This window comes from Haematobia irritans, chromosome 2 (genome assembly GCF_050003625.1).
Source record: "Haematobia irritans isolate KBUSLIRL chromosome 2, ASM5000362v1, whole genome shotgun sequence".
In the NCBI taxonomy this organism is placed as follows: domain Eukaryota; kingdom Metazoa; phylum Arthropoda; class Insecta; order Diptera; family Muscidae; genus Haematobia; species Haematobia irritans.
In genome coordinates, this window is record NC_134398.1 from 92,509,048 (window position 1) to 92,525,789 (window position 16,742).

General features: G+C 38.0%; 1 protein-coding gene across 3 annotated transcripts in view; it reads left to right on the plus strand.

Moving 5' to 3' along the window:
• The window catches only part of Hasp (Hig-anchoring scaffold protein), a 563,757-nt gene extending 548,276 nt beyond the window's left edge, over positions 1-15,481 (plus strand). For all 3 annotated transcript variants that reach the window (XM_075295587.1, XM_075295586.1, XM_075295588.1), the window contains one exon: positions 14,346-15,481. In XM_075295587.1, coding sequence (XP_075151702.1) covers positions 14,346-15,219 — 874 coding nt within the window. In that variant the 3' untranslated portion in view covers positions 15,220-15,481. The remainder of the gene's footprint in view (positions 1-14,345) is intronic.
• Positions 15,482-16,742: the final 1,261 nt, after the last annotated feature.

A 16,742-nucleotide genomic window follows, 5' to 3' on the forward strand; every position in this document is an offset into this window, starting at 1 on the left:
AAAATAACTGTATTCCAGAAGTCTGGACCCTTGGAAATGTGCTCTTTGGCAAACTGTAAACGGCTTTTTTTATTTTTGAGGCTGATTAATGGCTTTTTCCGGGCAACTCGGCCATGACAATTATGATCCCGCAGAACCCGGCGAACGGTTTCGACACTACATGTTTTGTTAAGGCTTTTTTTAACTTCAGCCGAGAGTCTAGGATTAGCCTTTATTTTCCTTACTATGTACCGCTCCTCAACTGCATTGAAAATTTTATTTGGAGCTGTTCTGCCTTTATCTCTCACCCGATTTTAATGCATGAATCGCTCAATGATTTTTTGAACTGTGGACGGATTAATATTTACCATTGAACCAATTTTTCGCTGGTGTTTATTTCGTGATGGAATCTGAAGAGGAATATAATTACTCGTGAGCCCAAAGCAAAAACAAAATAATTTGTCTTTGTCACTCCAGATGAGTGTAGGAGAGCGCCAGAATTTGGGTAATTGAAGGAAAAGAAAAGAAACACCAAGAAACAATTAGGTTGGGTTGGATAAAACTTGGATTTATTTTGTCAGAATAAGTCTTACCAGTCTAACAATGGATCAAGAATGAACAAGGTATTTTTTACGGAAGTTGGCTTACGAAAATGTGATTCATATTAGGGCGAAAATGTTGTGGTGAAAAATATTTAAATTCGTTAAGATACTTTTCATGTACGTCAGCTTTTGGTTGCCTTATAATTGCTTACATTGTAAACCGTTCTGGGATTTGTTAGGGAATTCTAATAAAAAATGCGCGGGAAAATCGATATCACAAAAATTGTGCTAATTCGCGAATTAATTGATATTTTAACCCAAACATTTCCGCCCCCCTTGCAGTATATCTGCAAGAAAGTAATGGCATTCTTTGAACCTTATCAAAAAAAAATAAAATTTTTTATGCTACATGTAACTTCATTTGGTATAATTCGAATATAGATTTCATATATTAATTACTAAAAGGATTATGTATGGAGTTTTATGTATATACGTACACATATAAGTATATTAAAATATATATTATATATAAATATATATGTTAATAAATTTCTGTTTTTGGTTTTTTTTTTTTGTTTTTTTTTCAGGAATTCAATAAATCTTAAGTTAGTGATTTTGGTTTGTTCAAATGGTTCTAAATTATTCGTATATATTGTTTGTGCAATTATGTGAGGATATTAAAAAAATTGGATCAGAAGCTCAAATATATTAGGTGGAATAAGAGCCGTATAGGACCCATCCGAAGATGGTGTTTTGTGCAGTTGGAAATCCCAATCTAGTCATGATGCCTTCTTGTACTATCTTTGAGAATATATCTACTCCTATAAGTATGTCAATTGATGAGGATATGTAAAAGTCTTTATCTGCCAGTACCATATTGTTAAAATTATTTTTTACTGAGGCCGGTAAAGATTGTCTGGGAGTGCGCATTGATATTCGACTATTCACTTTGAATGTTGCTTGAATTTGGTTTTCGTTGTTCAAAGCGCCAAATAATGTTAGTGGGCATATTGTCTCATTATCTAATGTAAGAGTGGTAAGCCCAAGACGATCAACTACTTTAGATGATATGGAACTTAACCGTGAGCCAGAATCTATTAAGCATCGGAGCACATATTTGCCACTTTTGGTATCGATCTTCACCAACACAGTAGGTAGTAAAATGGTTTAATTTTGTTTTAAGATGGCCGTCAATGAAGTTGAGCTTTTAGTTTTCGAATATGGATCCGTCTTTGTGGCCTCGTCTGAATTAGAAGTCGCAGCTTTAGTTGTTGTAGGTTTGGATAATTTAAGTGGTGGTGTTTTCTTATTTTGCCGTAGTTTGGGATGCTCATGCAGCAAGGAGTGGTGATGTAGTCGGCAATATCAACACCCGGTTTTCGTAAAACAGAAGCCATCGGAGTGTTTGTGAGCCAGGCAATTTCTACAGTAGCCGTACATTCTAACCACTTGCTGTCGCTTTTTAGAATTCATAGCTAAGAATTTTCGACATTTTCGTAACGGGTGAGCGCTTCTAAAGGGTGATTTGTTAAGAGCTTCATAACTTTTTTTTTAAAAAAAACGCATAAAATTTGCAAAATCTCATCGGTTCTTTATTTGAAACGTTAGATTGGTCCATGACATTTACTTTTTGAAGATAATTTCATTTAAATGTTGACCGCGGCTGCGTCTTAGGTGGTCCATTCGGAAAGTCCAATTTTGGGCAACTTTTTCGAGCATTTCGGCCGGAATAGCCCGAATTTCTTCGGAAATGTTGTCTTCCAAAGCTGGAATAGTTGCTGGCTTATTTCTGTAGACTTTAGACTTGACGTAGCCCCACTAGTCCCCAATAGTCTAAAGGCGTCAAATCGCATGATCTTGGTGGCCAACTTACCGGTCCATTTCTTGAGATGAATTGTTCTCCGAAGTTTTCCCTCAAAATGGCCATAGAATCGCGAGCTGTGTGGCATGTAGCACCATCTTGTTGAAACCACATGTCAACCAAGTTCAGTTCTTCCATTTTTGGCAACAAAAAGTTTGTTAGCATCGAACGATAGCGATCGCCATTCACCGTAACGTTGCGTCCAACAGCATCTTTGAAAAAATACGGTCCAATGATTCCACCAGCGTACAAACCACACCAAACAGTGCATTTTTCGGGATGCATGGGCAGTTCTTGAACGGCTTCTGGTTGCTCTTCACTCCAAATGCGGCAATTTTGCTTATTTACGTAGCCATTCAACCAGAAATGAGCCTCATCGCTGAACAAAATTTGTCGATAAAAAAGCGGATTTTCTGCCACTGATTTTGGTAATAAAATTCAATGATTTGCAAGCGTTGCTCGTTAGTAAGTCTATTCATGATGAAATGTCAAAGCATACTGAGCATCTTTCTCTTTGACACCATGTCTGAAATCCCACGTGATCTGTCAAATACTAATGCATGAAAATCCTAACCTCAAAAGAATCACCCTTTACATAGTCTGCAAATATACCTGCATTTGGCTGTACATTCCTTGGTCGACATCCTTTTTGGCATTATGGCTAGAAATTATGGGAATATTATGTATAAAGTTCTGTTGAGATTGAGGAGTATAAGCTTGGTTGGATAGATATTTATGGAGTGCGATTTATGATGAGGATTCTGAAGGAAGAACAACTAATTTTGTAATTGGGCGGGTTATAACCCCACGTTCAGTGCGTATATCCGCTACTCTTATACATCCGTCATTGCCTGGATGAACTTTTATGATTCTTCCTAAACGCCAAGTATTTGGTGGCAAGTTTTCCTCTCTTATAACAACGAGCATATTTTCTTGTAGATTTTCTGACGGCTTTTGCCATTTATAGCGTTTGTGCAGCTCCTTGAGATACTCCTCCTTCCATCTCGAACACAAATGTTGGTGGATAGCTTTTAATCTTTCCCATCGATTAGAAATAGAAATCGGAGTGTCGTGGATTTTGGGATCAATCGGTGCCAGTAATGGCGATCCGATTAAAAAATGGCCAGGAGTTAAAGCCGACACGTAGGATGGATCGGATGACAATGGAGACAAGGGGCGAGAATTAAGACAAGCCTCTATACGATATAAGAGAGTTTGAAACTCCTCAAAGGTGTGTTTCACATGACCTGCAATTTTTCTGAAGTGCGACTTGAAGCTCTTCACACCCGCTTCCCATAGTCCACCCATATGTGGAGCGCCAGGGGGTATGAAGTGCCACGTTAAATTCTGTTGTGCATAATTGGATGTAAGTGCCGCATGTGTGGTTTCGTGGAATTGCTTTGACAACAGTTTAGATGCTCCAACGAATGTGGTTCCGTTATCTGAATATAAATTTAGAGGACATCCACGGCGGGACACGAAACGACTGAAAGCGGCAAGGAAGGCAGATGTGGATAGATCCGAAGTTGCTTCTAAATGAATAGCTTTCGTGCAGAAGCAAATGAAGATGCATACATAGCCTTTTGAAGTACGACAATTTCTACCAGCATAGTTTTTAATTTCGAAAGGTCCTGCGAAATCTAATCCGGTATTAGTAAAAGGACGAGTGAACTCGGATCTTTCGGAGGGAAGAGCGGCCATTATCTGAGTTCGACATCTTCGTTTGTAGATAATACAAATTTTACAGTTATGAATCGTTGTTTTAATAAGGTTCTTTATTTTTGGTATCCAAAATTTCATTCGAACCAATCGAAGAACCAATTGGTTGCCGCCATGTAGTGATATCTGATGGACGAAACGCGTGTACAAACGAGAGAACTGACAGTTGTATGGCAGAATTATAGGATGTCTCTCATCGTATGACAAAATTGGTGATGCTACCAAACGACCGTTGGAACGAATTATTCCTTCGGAATCAAGGAATGGGTTTAAATTTATGATTGAGCTAGTGGACGATAATGGCTTACCGGCAGATAATGTCAGATAATCATGGGGGAAATGTGCCTTCTGAGTCGTCAATATGAGATTTTTCTGTACCATTTGGACTTCAAACGAGGATATGCTTAACGAATTGACATTATAACTACACCGAAACCTTGGATGGGTGTTATAATAAAATCTGTACACGTAACAAATTACTCGGACAGCCTTCGGGAAACACGAAAAACGGTTGAGCACATCATCGAATTTGGGAAAAAATGAAAAATGAACCTTGATAGGTTTCTTCTCGACTTCCACAAACTCATAATCGGAATCTGTACCTTTTGGCCAAAGGTGAGAAGGGTTTTTAAGCCAATTCGGACCAATCCACCATAGCTGATTGTCCACTAAGTCTTCAGGATATACCCCTCTACTTGCCAAATCGGCAGGATTATCCTCCGATCGAACGTGAAACCATTTCGTTGCATCAACCACCTCGATTATTTTTGTAACCCTATTGGCTACAAAAGTTGCCCAAAAACATGGAGGACGGGCTAACCAAGACAATACAATTGTAGAATCGGTCCAGCAATATATGGTATAATTTTCCAACCTAAGTTGTGGGATTGCACTATCAATAAGTTCTGCCAAAAGTACCGCACCACATAATTCTAGCCTCGGAATGGACAACGTTTTTATGGGAGCAACCCTCGTCTTTGATGTTAATAAATGGGTATAAACAGAATCTCCCAACTCTATGCGAACAAATAGGGCAGCTGCGTATGCCTTTTCTGAGGCATCGCAGAAGCCGTGAAATTGGATGATACACTCAGGTGAATAATTAACCCATCTTGGAACTCTAATAGACTCTATGGATAAGTATGAGGCCTTAAATCGTTTCCAGCTGGACTGGGATTCAGGGGTAATAACTTCATCCCACTGTGTGCGATCCATCCAAATTTTCTGCATGATGATTTTTGCAATCACTATGCAAGGGGTCAACCAACCCGCTGGATCAAACAATTGGGATATTTGGGAAAGAACTTCCCTTTTCGTGTAACTGCAATCCTCAGGAAACGATTTGCTAGTAAAACAGAAACAATCGGATATCGCATCCCATCGGACGCCTAAAGTCTTGGCTGTGCTACGGTCATCTAACTCTAAAAATCCTTCGTAGAGAAGATGATCCGCCGGGAGATCTGAAATTATCTGCCTGGAGCTCGACGTCCACTTCCTCATTTCGAAACCTCCAGATCTAAGAGCGAGGATAAGTTGATTCCTAGCTTGGATTGCCTCATGTACCGTGTGAGCCCCAGCTAAGGCATCATCCACGTACATTGAATGCCTAAGGATGTCACTCGCCAATGGGTAAATGGATTGAGTCTCGTCGGCTAATTGGAGGATAGTTCGAATGGCGAGGTATGGAGCGCAATTGACACCAAAAGTCACGGTATTGAGCTCATAATCCTGGATTGGATCGTTTGGACTTTTGCGGAACAATATGCGCTGAAATGAAGTGTGCCTAGGATCGACTTTGATTTGGCGGTACATCTTTGTGATATCGCCATTGAACACGAAACGAAAAAAACGCCACCGGAGAATAAGCATTACGAGATCGTTTTGGAGAACTGGACCTGTATGTAAAATGTCATTGAGACTCAACCCATTTGATGTAGCCGCTGAAGCATTAAAAACGACTCAATTTTGTAGTTGTACTATCGGGCTTAATTACCGCATGATGCGGTAGATAATAGTACAAATGAGACTGTGAATCGAGGGGAGGATCAACTTGCGACATATGCCCCAGTTCCTGATATTCCTCGAGGACCCTCAAGTACTCCGTCTTCAAGGTTGGATTGTGTAAAAATCTTTTCTCGATACGAAACAATTGTGCCATGGCTGCTTCCCTTGAATTTCCGAGCCTCTGTTCGTTCGGAAATCCATTCTTAAAGGGAAGAGAAACTACGAAACTTCCTTGCTGATCCCTGTTCGTTGTCGTTTGAGTTCAGTTGAGAAGCTATTTCACCTCAACCAGAGCACACAAGGCGAAGCTAATGAGATAGTAAAGAAAGTCCCATTAACTAATGAAAACTTTAAAGTTGCTTGGGAAAACCTATGTTCTAGGTACGAAAACCGACGTGTCCTTATAAATATTCAACTTAAAACTTTACTTAATTTATCTCCTATTACCAATGAATCCGGAAGTTCGATCAAGAAGTTACAAAGGGATCTAAACGCATGTATTTCGCTTTTACGGCTGTATGATGTTGATATAAATAGCTGGGATCCAATTTTTGTTTACATTTGTTGCAATTGCTTGCCTGAATCGACACTTACTATTTGGGAACAATCACTGAGTGACAAGACTGTTGTTCCTAAGTGGTCGGACTTGGATTCTTACCTGACGAATCGCTACAGAACATTAGAATCGGTTTCTGAAATGAAAAAGTCGAATTCGAATACTTCCGGCGACCGGTCCACCAAAACGTCTTACAGTAAGTCGAATAACAACAGGTCACATCCAAGTCGTGTAAAAACATTTCAGAACACTGTCGTGCAACCTAAGTGTAATTTGTGCGCTGGGGAATCTCATATTATTCGCCAATGCCCCCGGTTCTTGAAAATGAGCCAAGATGAGCGGTGGGCGACGATAAGAAAAAGTAATCTGTGTCTTAATTGCTTTTCAAAAGTACACACAGTAAAGAATTGTCAGAGTAAGCACTCATGCTTTCATTGTAAGAAAAGACACAATACTTTACTTCACAAAATTTCTGATACGGCCCAAAAGGGCAATCCTAATACAAACACCAGTTCGGCTCCGACGCCACTCCCGGAAAACATTAGTTCCTCCATACAGTCCACTACATCGGCCGGCAGTGGTGTCATTCAGACGTGTTTTGCTTCTGCCTCTGGGGGTGTTCTATTAGGAACGGCATTAGTTCAGATATGCGTTAATGGCCTCATGTATAAGGCGAGGGCATTAATAGATTCTGGTTCCGAGGGAACTTTTATTTCTGAGAGACTCTTCCGTTCCCTTAAGCTTCCCTACAAACGCACTAACGCACAAGTCTCGGGTTTGAATAACACCATATCTGCATCAGTTCAACGAGAGTGTTCATTGACATTACGTTCATATGTGGATGATACTTTTGAGATCTCCACCTCGGCTCTCGTGGTTCCACAATTAGCCGGTAATCTACCATCCCGTACCTTTGATCACCTCCCTTTTTCGGATCTCAAAGACCTTGTTCTGGCCGATCCAAGATTTTTCGAATGTTCAAATGTTGATATACTGATAGGAGGAGATATGCTGCCATCTATAATGCTTCCAGGTATGAAACATAATGTCTTGGGATCTCTTATGGCACAACAAACGGCATTTGGGTGGATTCTTACCGGTCCCATTGGCCATAATGCTACTTCGCCTAGTGCAAAAGTCGTTTCCTATTTCTGTGAAATATCCTTAGATAAGGAAATTTCACGTTTTTGGGAGGTGGAAGACCTCCCAAAACATAAAATCAAATCGCCTTCCGACCAATATTGTGAAGATTTGTATGCTCGGACAACGAAAAGGGATCAGCAAGGAAGTTTCGTAGTTTCTCTTCCCTTTAAGAATGGATTTCCGAACGAACAGAGGCTCGGAAAATCAAGGGAAGCAGCCATGGCACAATTGTTTCGTATCGAGAAAAGATTTTTACACAATCCAACCTTGAAGACGGAGTACTTGAGGGTCCTCGAGGAATATCAGGAACTGGGGCATATGTCGCAAGTTGATCCTCCCCTCGATTCACAGTCTCATTTGTACTATTATCTACCGCATCATGCGGTAATTAAGCCCGATAGAACAACTACAAAATTGAGAGTCGTTTTTAATGCACACAGCAGTGAACATGTCCCTAAATGTGGGCCATGCAGCGTAGTCGCCATTGAAAGTCGGTACCTCACATGGAGGCAATCTGAAACCTGACGGCGTGTTTGGTTTCAATTCACATGGACCGGAAGCTAAAGAATCCGCAATATGATTCAGACGGGTAAGACAGCGACAATATGTCAAATACGCATTTCTGTATTTGTCCTTTATAGTTTCGAGTGTGCCTGCAGATCCTTCATCGTCCTTTTCATCCTGGACACCCCCCTGAGACGCACCCATTGCCTCTTCTCTGATGTCCGCCAGACATCTCTCGTAAACCGGCCTCACTCGTTCCCAAAGAGATTTCAGTTCCTCCTTGTGAACGTTAATGGAGTGGATCGAATCTAGCGGAAATTGCTTGTCACTCAAATGAGCCTCAAACTCCACCAAATCGTCAGCCACCAAGATAAAGGCCTCAAGGGACATTATTATTATAGGACAGTACGTCAGCGAAACGAATGACAAATATCCCCAAAAAGTATAAGCTAGATTATGCCGCCAGGCACGAATTATTCGAACCAGTCAAATAAATCTCCAAAAGTTCAAAAATATACAAATTAGCTAACAAGTAAATCTCAGTATATAGATCGAATATATCTGTAAGATAGGAAATCTTTGTCGCTACAATCACGAGAATTATATTTTCAACCACAGAAATAATTACAATGAAAAAATAAAAAAAGAACTTGGTTGTCGATCCCACGACTTTTTGTATTAAAATTTCTATTGATTTAATTAAAACATAATCCAGCACTTCTTGATGTATATAATTTTTCGGTGGATTTGAGTATATACTTAATGAGCCACTAAATATAATAGTACAAACAAGTCTAATTGCACTGAGCAGTTTTTCCAATGATATTCGTTTGGAATGATCCTCTCTTCAATTTATTTAAATTGTGTATAGACAATCGAGTTTTCAATTCAAAAACGTGAAATTTTGCATTTATTTTCTGACTTTTTTTGGATTAGAACAAAATGGAGTCAACGATCTCCTCGATTAAAATTTTCAGTTTAAATAAATTGGGATTATTCTGGTTATATTTTCATTATTCATATCATGCCAGAAGATATTACAAGCATAACTACTCAGACCAAAAATAAAGCTATAATTTCATACAGTTCTAATTTTCAAAATATTTTCATGGTATGTATCCGGTCAAAATCAATGTCGAAAAGTAGGAACAATTCTCGGAGCTAAGACAAATTTTTTCTTATAGTGCAGTTCGGATATCGGATGAATTATTCACATTTACCATGAATAACTATAGTTTCCTTATTTCATTTAATTCACCAATTGCAAAAATAATATCTCATAATGCCGTAAAGTAATCTATCTGTGCACAAATGTCTGGAGATCAGCTGATGCGGTCATTGACCTATATTTTAAATTGGAAAGTGTACATTCCAATATTCTACTGACCCACATTTAATTGGAAATGATGTTTTCCAGAGATTTATCAAAACAAAATAAAGAAGAAAACTATTAGGTCAAAACAAAAAATAAAAAATGGAATTGAAACAGAACTGGTTTCAACAATTGAGTGATAGATCATTGAGTCAGAATGCTGTAGCAAAGAGATGGAGCAACGTGTATGTAGGTATGGAGTTTGTGTGACGATTAAAGAGAGTGCTTGTTAACATGGGCAAAGAATGCTGTAGCAAAGAGATGGAGCGATGCGTATGTATGTATAGAGATTGTGTTACGATTAAAGAGAGTTTAACAGTGATGGGAGTTTAGCAGAAATACGGTTGTTAATAACATTCTATATCAAAACAGTAATGGAGCAAAATAGTGAATAACATAGCGAAACAATGTTACTGTCACTTAGTTTATAAATGCTATTAACATGATGGTTCACACATGAAATACTAAGCCCCCAAAAAACTAGAAAAGGCAGAGAGCCGCTTGAAGAACATGAAGAAATTTTCACTTACCAAGTATGAAAAAGGGGGTGTTATTGTTTTCACGTTGGTGTAATCCTCACGTAATCCACACAAATCTCTGATATAAAATCTCTGATCTTAAAATCTCTGATATAAAATGATGCACTATGAAAATCTCATTTCTTAAAATATGCGCACTTCGCTATTTATTCTATAACCACTTCTATGATTTTTGCTAATCAAATATTATATTATTTTTACTTCATTTTTACGTATTTTCCTTTTCCTTTTTGTAAATTTTATGTAAACTTATGTTTTCCACCTGAACTACCTTCACGTGTTGGAATTTTCTTTAATTTTATCCCGCACTCTTCTTCTTATTACACAGTAGTTCCTCACCTCATTGCACTTTAAATACGAATAATACGGATAGAAAGAACCAAAATGAACCAACCTGTTTCTATGCTGCTCCACAGTAAGACACGTTGAAACTGTACTCTCTCGAGTGATTATCCAAGACACTTCTCTCAAAGTATATATATCAGATTCTATGTTTCCATATGAGCTTATCCGGCTCGAATTGGACCAATGTTTATTTCGTGATGGAATCTGAAGAGGAATATAATTACTCGTGAGCCCAAAGCAAAAACAAAATAATTTGTCTTTGTCACTCCAGATGAGTGTAGGAGAGCGCCAGAATTTGGGTAATTGAAGGAAAAGAAAAGAAACACCAAGAAACAATTAGGTTGGGTTGGATAAAACTTGGATTTATTTTGTCAGAATAAGTCTTACCAGTCTAACAATGGATCAAGAATGAACAAGGTATTTTTTACGGAAGTTGGCTTACGAAAATGTGATTCATATTAGGGCGAAAATGTTGTGGTGAAAAATATTTAAATTCGTTAAGATACTTTTCATGTACGTCAGCTTTTGGTTGCCTTATAATTGCTTACATTGTAAACCGTTCTGGGATTTGTTAGGGAATTCTAATAAAAAATGCGCGGGAAAATCGATATCACAAAAATTGTGCTAATTCGCGAATTAATTGATATTTTAACCCAAACAGCTGGGAATGGCCGTTTTTAAAATGATTTATCACCAACTCCCTTTGCTCTACTGTCGTGCGAGGACCCATTTTATATTTAAGTGTGTACGATCGTTTTGAACACCCGAATAAAACTAATTACTAGTAAAACGCAAAGAAACAAGAATGTTAAGAGAATAGGAAAAAAACCATTAGAACTGTGTGGCAGAGCAGTAAAACGGTACTATAAATGACTGCATAAAACAAGCTGTGACATGGAAATTAGCAGTGTTTTTTATTTTTATATTTTTAAGTATTTAAAGAATCAATATTTGCAATAAATGAATTACCTTTGTTAAACACACATTTTTCCCCTTCATTTGGTATTAATCTTAATGTTATACTCCACTTAGTTTAGAAGTTAAGGAGTTTTGAAGTTGAAATCATGAAATAAGCTGTGAGCTACTGTAAATCGGTAAGCGACTTGCTATACCTTTCCATTTTATTGGGTTTCCATTTAAGCCTGTTCGGCAATGTGCCCGGTCTGCTTGTACGATCCATATTCGATTTAATATAGATCTCCATTGGCATGTGGTCTGAATACGGTTTGCAGGCTACACGAAAATTTTCTAACATTTCCAATGCATCAGATAAACTTATACAATAATCGATTACCGTGGAGCCCATAACACCGCAAAATGTATATTCACCCTGTACATCTTCCTTAATTCTGCCATTCACAATAATCCCTAGATACCCTAGCTGATGACATGACAAGGTTCAAACTGCTCATTACCTCAATCTCTTGCTCTTCTCCTACCCTTGCATTCAAGTCCCGAACAATGTAAAATGTATTTTGATTTAGATCTAATAGAAATCTTTCAAGGTTACCAAAATCATTTACCCAAGAATTACAGTTCAAATATAGGGGTATAAAGTGAATATTCATATTCTGAAACTTTGCAGAAAGGAAAATATTGTTAAATAAGTTGCTAAATTTTGAAGAAAGTTGATGCTGCATAGACTTCTTAAATCCATAAATACACCCTCCGCTTGCACGGCCGGCGCTATGAATCTTTACGGCATCTATCCAGTATAGTACATAATCTTTGAAAAATGGTAGAAATTTATTGCGATTATTTGCAGTTATATGTGTTTCAAATAAGAAGAAAATATCAAAGTTGTTAATGTATGAGAAAAAATTACCAAAATTGAATACCTGACACACAACTGATTGCTAATTCATACTGTTCGTTATACTATTAGATGTTGTTGCAGTGGTATTGTTGGTTGCATCTCGTCGTCTTGGATTCAGATCTTTTACTCTAATGGTGTATGTGAGATTTGATTTACTACAGTAATCACGTAAAAATTGAGCCTCATATTCGTTTAAAGCAAGTATATTTCCATTATTCCATTCGAACGGGCGGTTTCCAATGAAACTCCTAGCTCTACCATGTCGTATCTTTGAACCAGCATTGTGTATTTTGAGATTTTTTCCAATTTGGCAAAGGCTGTTAAGTTTATTTCTTTCATTCGCAGTTGTATCCCTCTGCACAAAAATATCAGTACCTTTGAGTTTAAATCTAGCGTCAAAAATAGATTTTACTTCAAGTAGAGTTTCAACAATATTTATATTGACGTCCAAAGTCGTTGGCATATATTAGAGAATGTAGCAATCGCATCTTTCACTAGATTGCCCGCTATTCCTTTAACGACTATGTTACAGCGTTTCGCTCTACTGTCTGCCTCAATTCATTAACTTCTGCTTTTAACAATGCGTTTTCCTCCCGGAGTTGCATGATCTCACCGTGTAAATTAGACAAGTCTGTCTTCTTTGCGACATCGCTCAGTTTGTCATTCAAAACCTGGTTAAATTTATCATCAAACACAACCCATGAAAAAGTATCGCTAGTAATATTAACTTGCCGCCTGTTTGTGTTAGGCTGCGGCGTTAGTGATCTGCTTACATTCATTATGTCAGCTGATTGGGTATACATCCATAGACCAAGGAAGGTATAGACATCTCAAGTGAATTCACAGCGCTGTAGTTTGTCTGCACACCGTAGATGGCTCTTTTTCGTCTGCAATTGAGTGATTTTCAAATTTGGCTTTAGGTTAGGTTAGGTTATGGAGGTTGACACCAATCCGAACTAGCGGGTTTGTGTCCACTTAGACCATAGTTGGTCCATTGTGATTCCTCTAAACTTCTTTTTCCTTCTCCTCCACGTGTCCGTCATCTTCTGGCCGGAATGAGTCCATTGTATGATAGTGTATCCTTGGAAGCGCCTAGCTCCTCCACCCCGAAGACTTGATGAAGACGAGGAATACTCAGGCTGCATTCTCGCAAGTCGGTCAAAGTCTGAAAGAAATAAGAGCCGAGTATCTTGTTTCTTCTGAAAGATAGTGCTGGACACTGGCACAGGAAGTGAAAAGAGTCCTCCGTAGCAATTTGGCTTTAATTTGTTTTCTTGCGTTTGTTCTTTTGATGAAACACAAAATATTTGAAAAACATGTAAAATTCTATACATCCACATCTTTTTTGTAATGCAAATTGACTGATTTGTACGGTAATTATCGTTTTCCAAAAAGAAATTGAGTCACTTGACTGCGCAATTGAGTGGAATGACTGCGCACTGCAAATAAACAAAACTATGGTGAATTATCAAGGTATGTCTCTATATTTTCTTGGTCTATGATACATCAATTGTATGTAGGCTTTACCAGTCTCTGTTGCAGTGGTAGTGCCAAAGCAATGTTGTGGTTAGCTTGTAGCAGAGAGTTCGACCAGTTCTGGGGATGATTGTTTCCTTGTTCTCTTATTTGTTGTTGACATAGATTAGGTACGAAAGTATGTGCGCAGACAGATCTTGAATTTTCGTTGATTTTGCTTTTCACAATTTGTTTTGATTGTACTTCAGTTTGTATCGTAACTCTTTGGTGTATATTGAGTGACGGTAATGAAAGAGTATAAACAACATTCAGTTCTTAATCAACAGAACCACTGTTCCCCTGTGTAATCCAACTTTTTTTTTGAGTTTGCTTATGGATTCACTAAATGACTTTTCAAATCTGGATCCTAGGGCAATATTCGAGCACATGTCTTTCAGGGGTACCTACTTTACGAACATATTCTTAACATATTCATATCTCTATTTCCAGAAACTATACTGAAGGCTGGGTAACTGAGGAAGGTCGTGATGCCACACTCGAATATCGTCTTACCATTGCTGACGCACAAACCGATGATTCCGGTGTTTATTCTTGTGAGACTCCTGCCAGACATAAACACTCTGTTGAGGTCGTAGTAAAAAGTATAAATTGTCCGGAAATACCAACAAGACGTGGTCTCATTGTTAGCACAAACGAAACAAAACTCAGTGTACGAGTTTTGCTATCGTGTTCAAATGGCAATTCACTTATTGGATCATCTGAGCTATTCTGCCTTCCCAGTGGCAATTGGAGTGCACCATTACCAGTCTGTGAGAGCGTAGAATGTGGAGACATACCATTGCCAAATAATGTAACGTCACCTCGAGTATCCGTACTATCTCGAGAAGTTGGCGGTCGTGCTGCTTTTTCGTGTCCGTCAGGATATGGTTTACGGGGACCATCTGAGTCTATCTGTATGCCTTCGGGAGAATGGGCAACGCCATTTCCTTCTTGTGTTGAAGTGCAGTGTGAAAGTCCGGGAGCTCCTTTGAATGGCTACGCCCAAGGAACTTCACCATACCGAGCAGGTGATGTCGTTCAGTTCAATTGTAATCCAGAGTACATGATGCAAGGCCAACCAATTATCGCATGCCAGGACAATGGACGATGGTCCGGAGGACTTCCCAAATGCGTTCAAGCCTGCTCTTATCCTGGCACAGCTATCAGTGGTCATATGTCATCCGTGCAATTCTATTATGCAATTGGCGAGAGCATTACTTTTACTTGCGATGCCGGCCTTGAATTACGTGGCCCGAAAATGGTGAAATGTCTGAAAAACGGCAAATGGTCAGGAGCCATTCCACAATGCGTTGCTTTAGATTAGACTACATTTTAAACAAACGTAGATGAAACTACTTGGATATTCGGATCCAAAATTTAAACTTAGCTAAATTCGTCAACGTACGTATTATCATTTGACCAATATTTTTCAACTACTACGAACATCTCGATAATATATAAAGCAATAAAAAAATGTACAGAAGAAAATGGTAGCAAATATCGAAAAGTAAATCCCCGTTTCTTCCGTTTGTTAAACATTCCATAATATTGTTTTTTAAACGCTAATAAAGTATATGTCAAATCAATTTTTGTATCTTTTCTATTTTTTCTGCACTTTCTGCGAATATTAGAAAGTGTCCTACCGATTGACTATGGGCGGAAATCGCAAAATGGCGACAAGAAATCAATTTTTTGCAATGAAAAATTATTAAATGTCCCGCTGAAATTACTTTAGAACATCTCGAAAATTAGAAATCAAATATAAATTTAAAATTTGATATGTCTGTCTGTTCGTGATCAGAATGAAATTTGCCAAGATGTGCCTCAATTTGGACCAAGCAACCACTATGCCAGTAATACCGCGAACACAACGAACATCACTTAAAAACGTATTGTTTTTCCTTCAAAAATCCAGTTTGTCCAGAACTTTCAACTACCACAACAATTTAACTAATTTTACTCCTCATTATTAGATTTCCACAAAGCGTTGTTAAAAACAGGAAAATGTAATGCCCTGGTGTACTTTGTAACTAGAATGTATACTTATAGGTACCACGTATCTCCGACAAACATCAGGGTCACTGGAATCCTTATAAAAAATTTATACATTTTCTGTATATAATTAAAAAGTGCGTGAAAAAAAATTGTGCGTGAAAAAAAAACCAAGTAGTTTTTGCCTGCGCACCTAATGGGTTAATTACAATTTGAAGAGATAAAATATTTAAGAAAATTCAGCACTTTCTAATATACCTGCGCGATATATTTTTGTATTAAACGAAAGATATTGAAGGGTACAATAAATGAAAGGGGTTTTTAGTTTGTCCAACTTGAAATAAAGTTTGACAGCCTATTTCTGCTATCCGAATTCTAGTCTTCGTTCGCATACAAAACGAAAAACAGCTGATTTTGGTTTCTCTAAGGGGTATCTAAACGACAATCGAAACGAAAGTCAATGCGAACGAAGACGTAACGTAAGCTCTAAAATTGGGTTTCTCTAACTCGATTCGTTCGCATTTTGACGAACTGAAATGTCAAAACCACTCACTTGGTAAAGACCTTTCGTTTTGTGGAAAAAGGCATTTATAAATTGGAAAAACATAATAATTGATAAATTGATTAAAGCTTTTATTGTAAATATGTGATAAAAGTTAATTATATCGATCTATTTTTTCTTTATAACCGCCATAGAGACCGTTTAAGGGAAAGTCTAACACGAGCAAACACACACATCTCGAATGAAACACTCATTAAAAGGACAACTGAACTGTAATTATTGTAGAAATATGGAAATACAAATCCTTATCTCTCTACGCGGGCTAATTTGTTAAAAAAATTATTGAGCTAAAC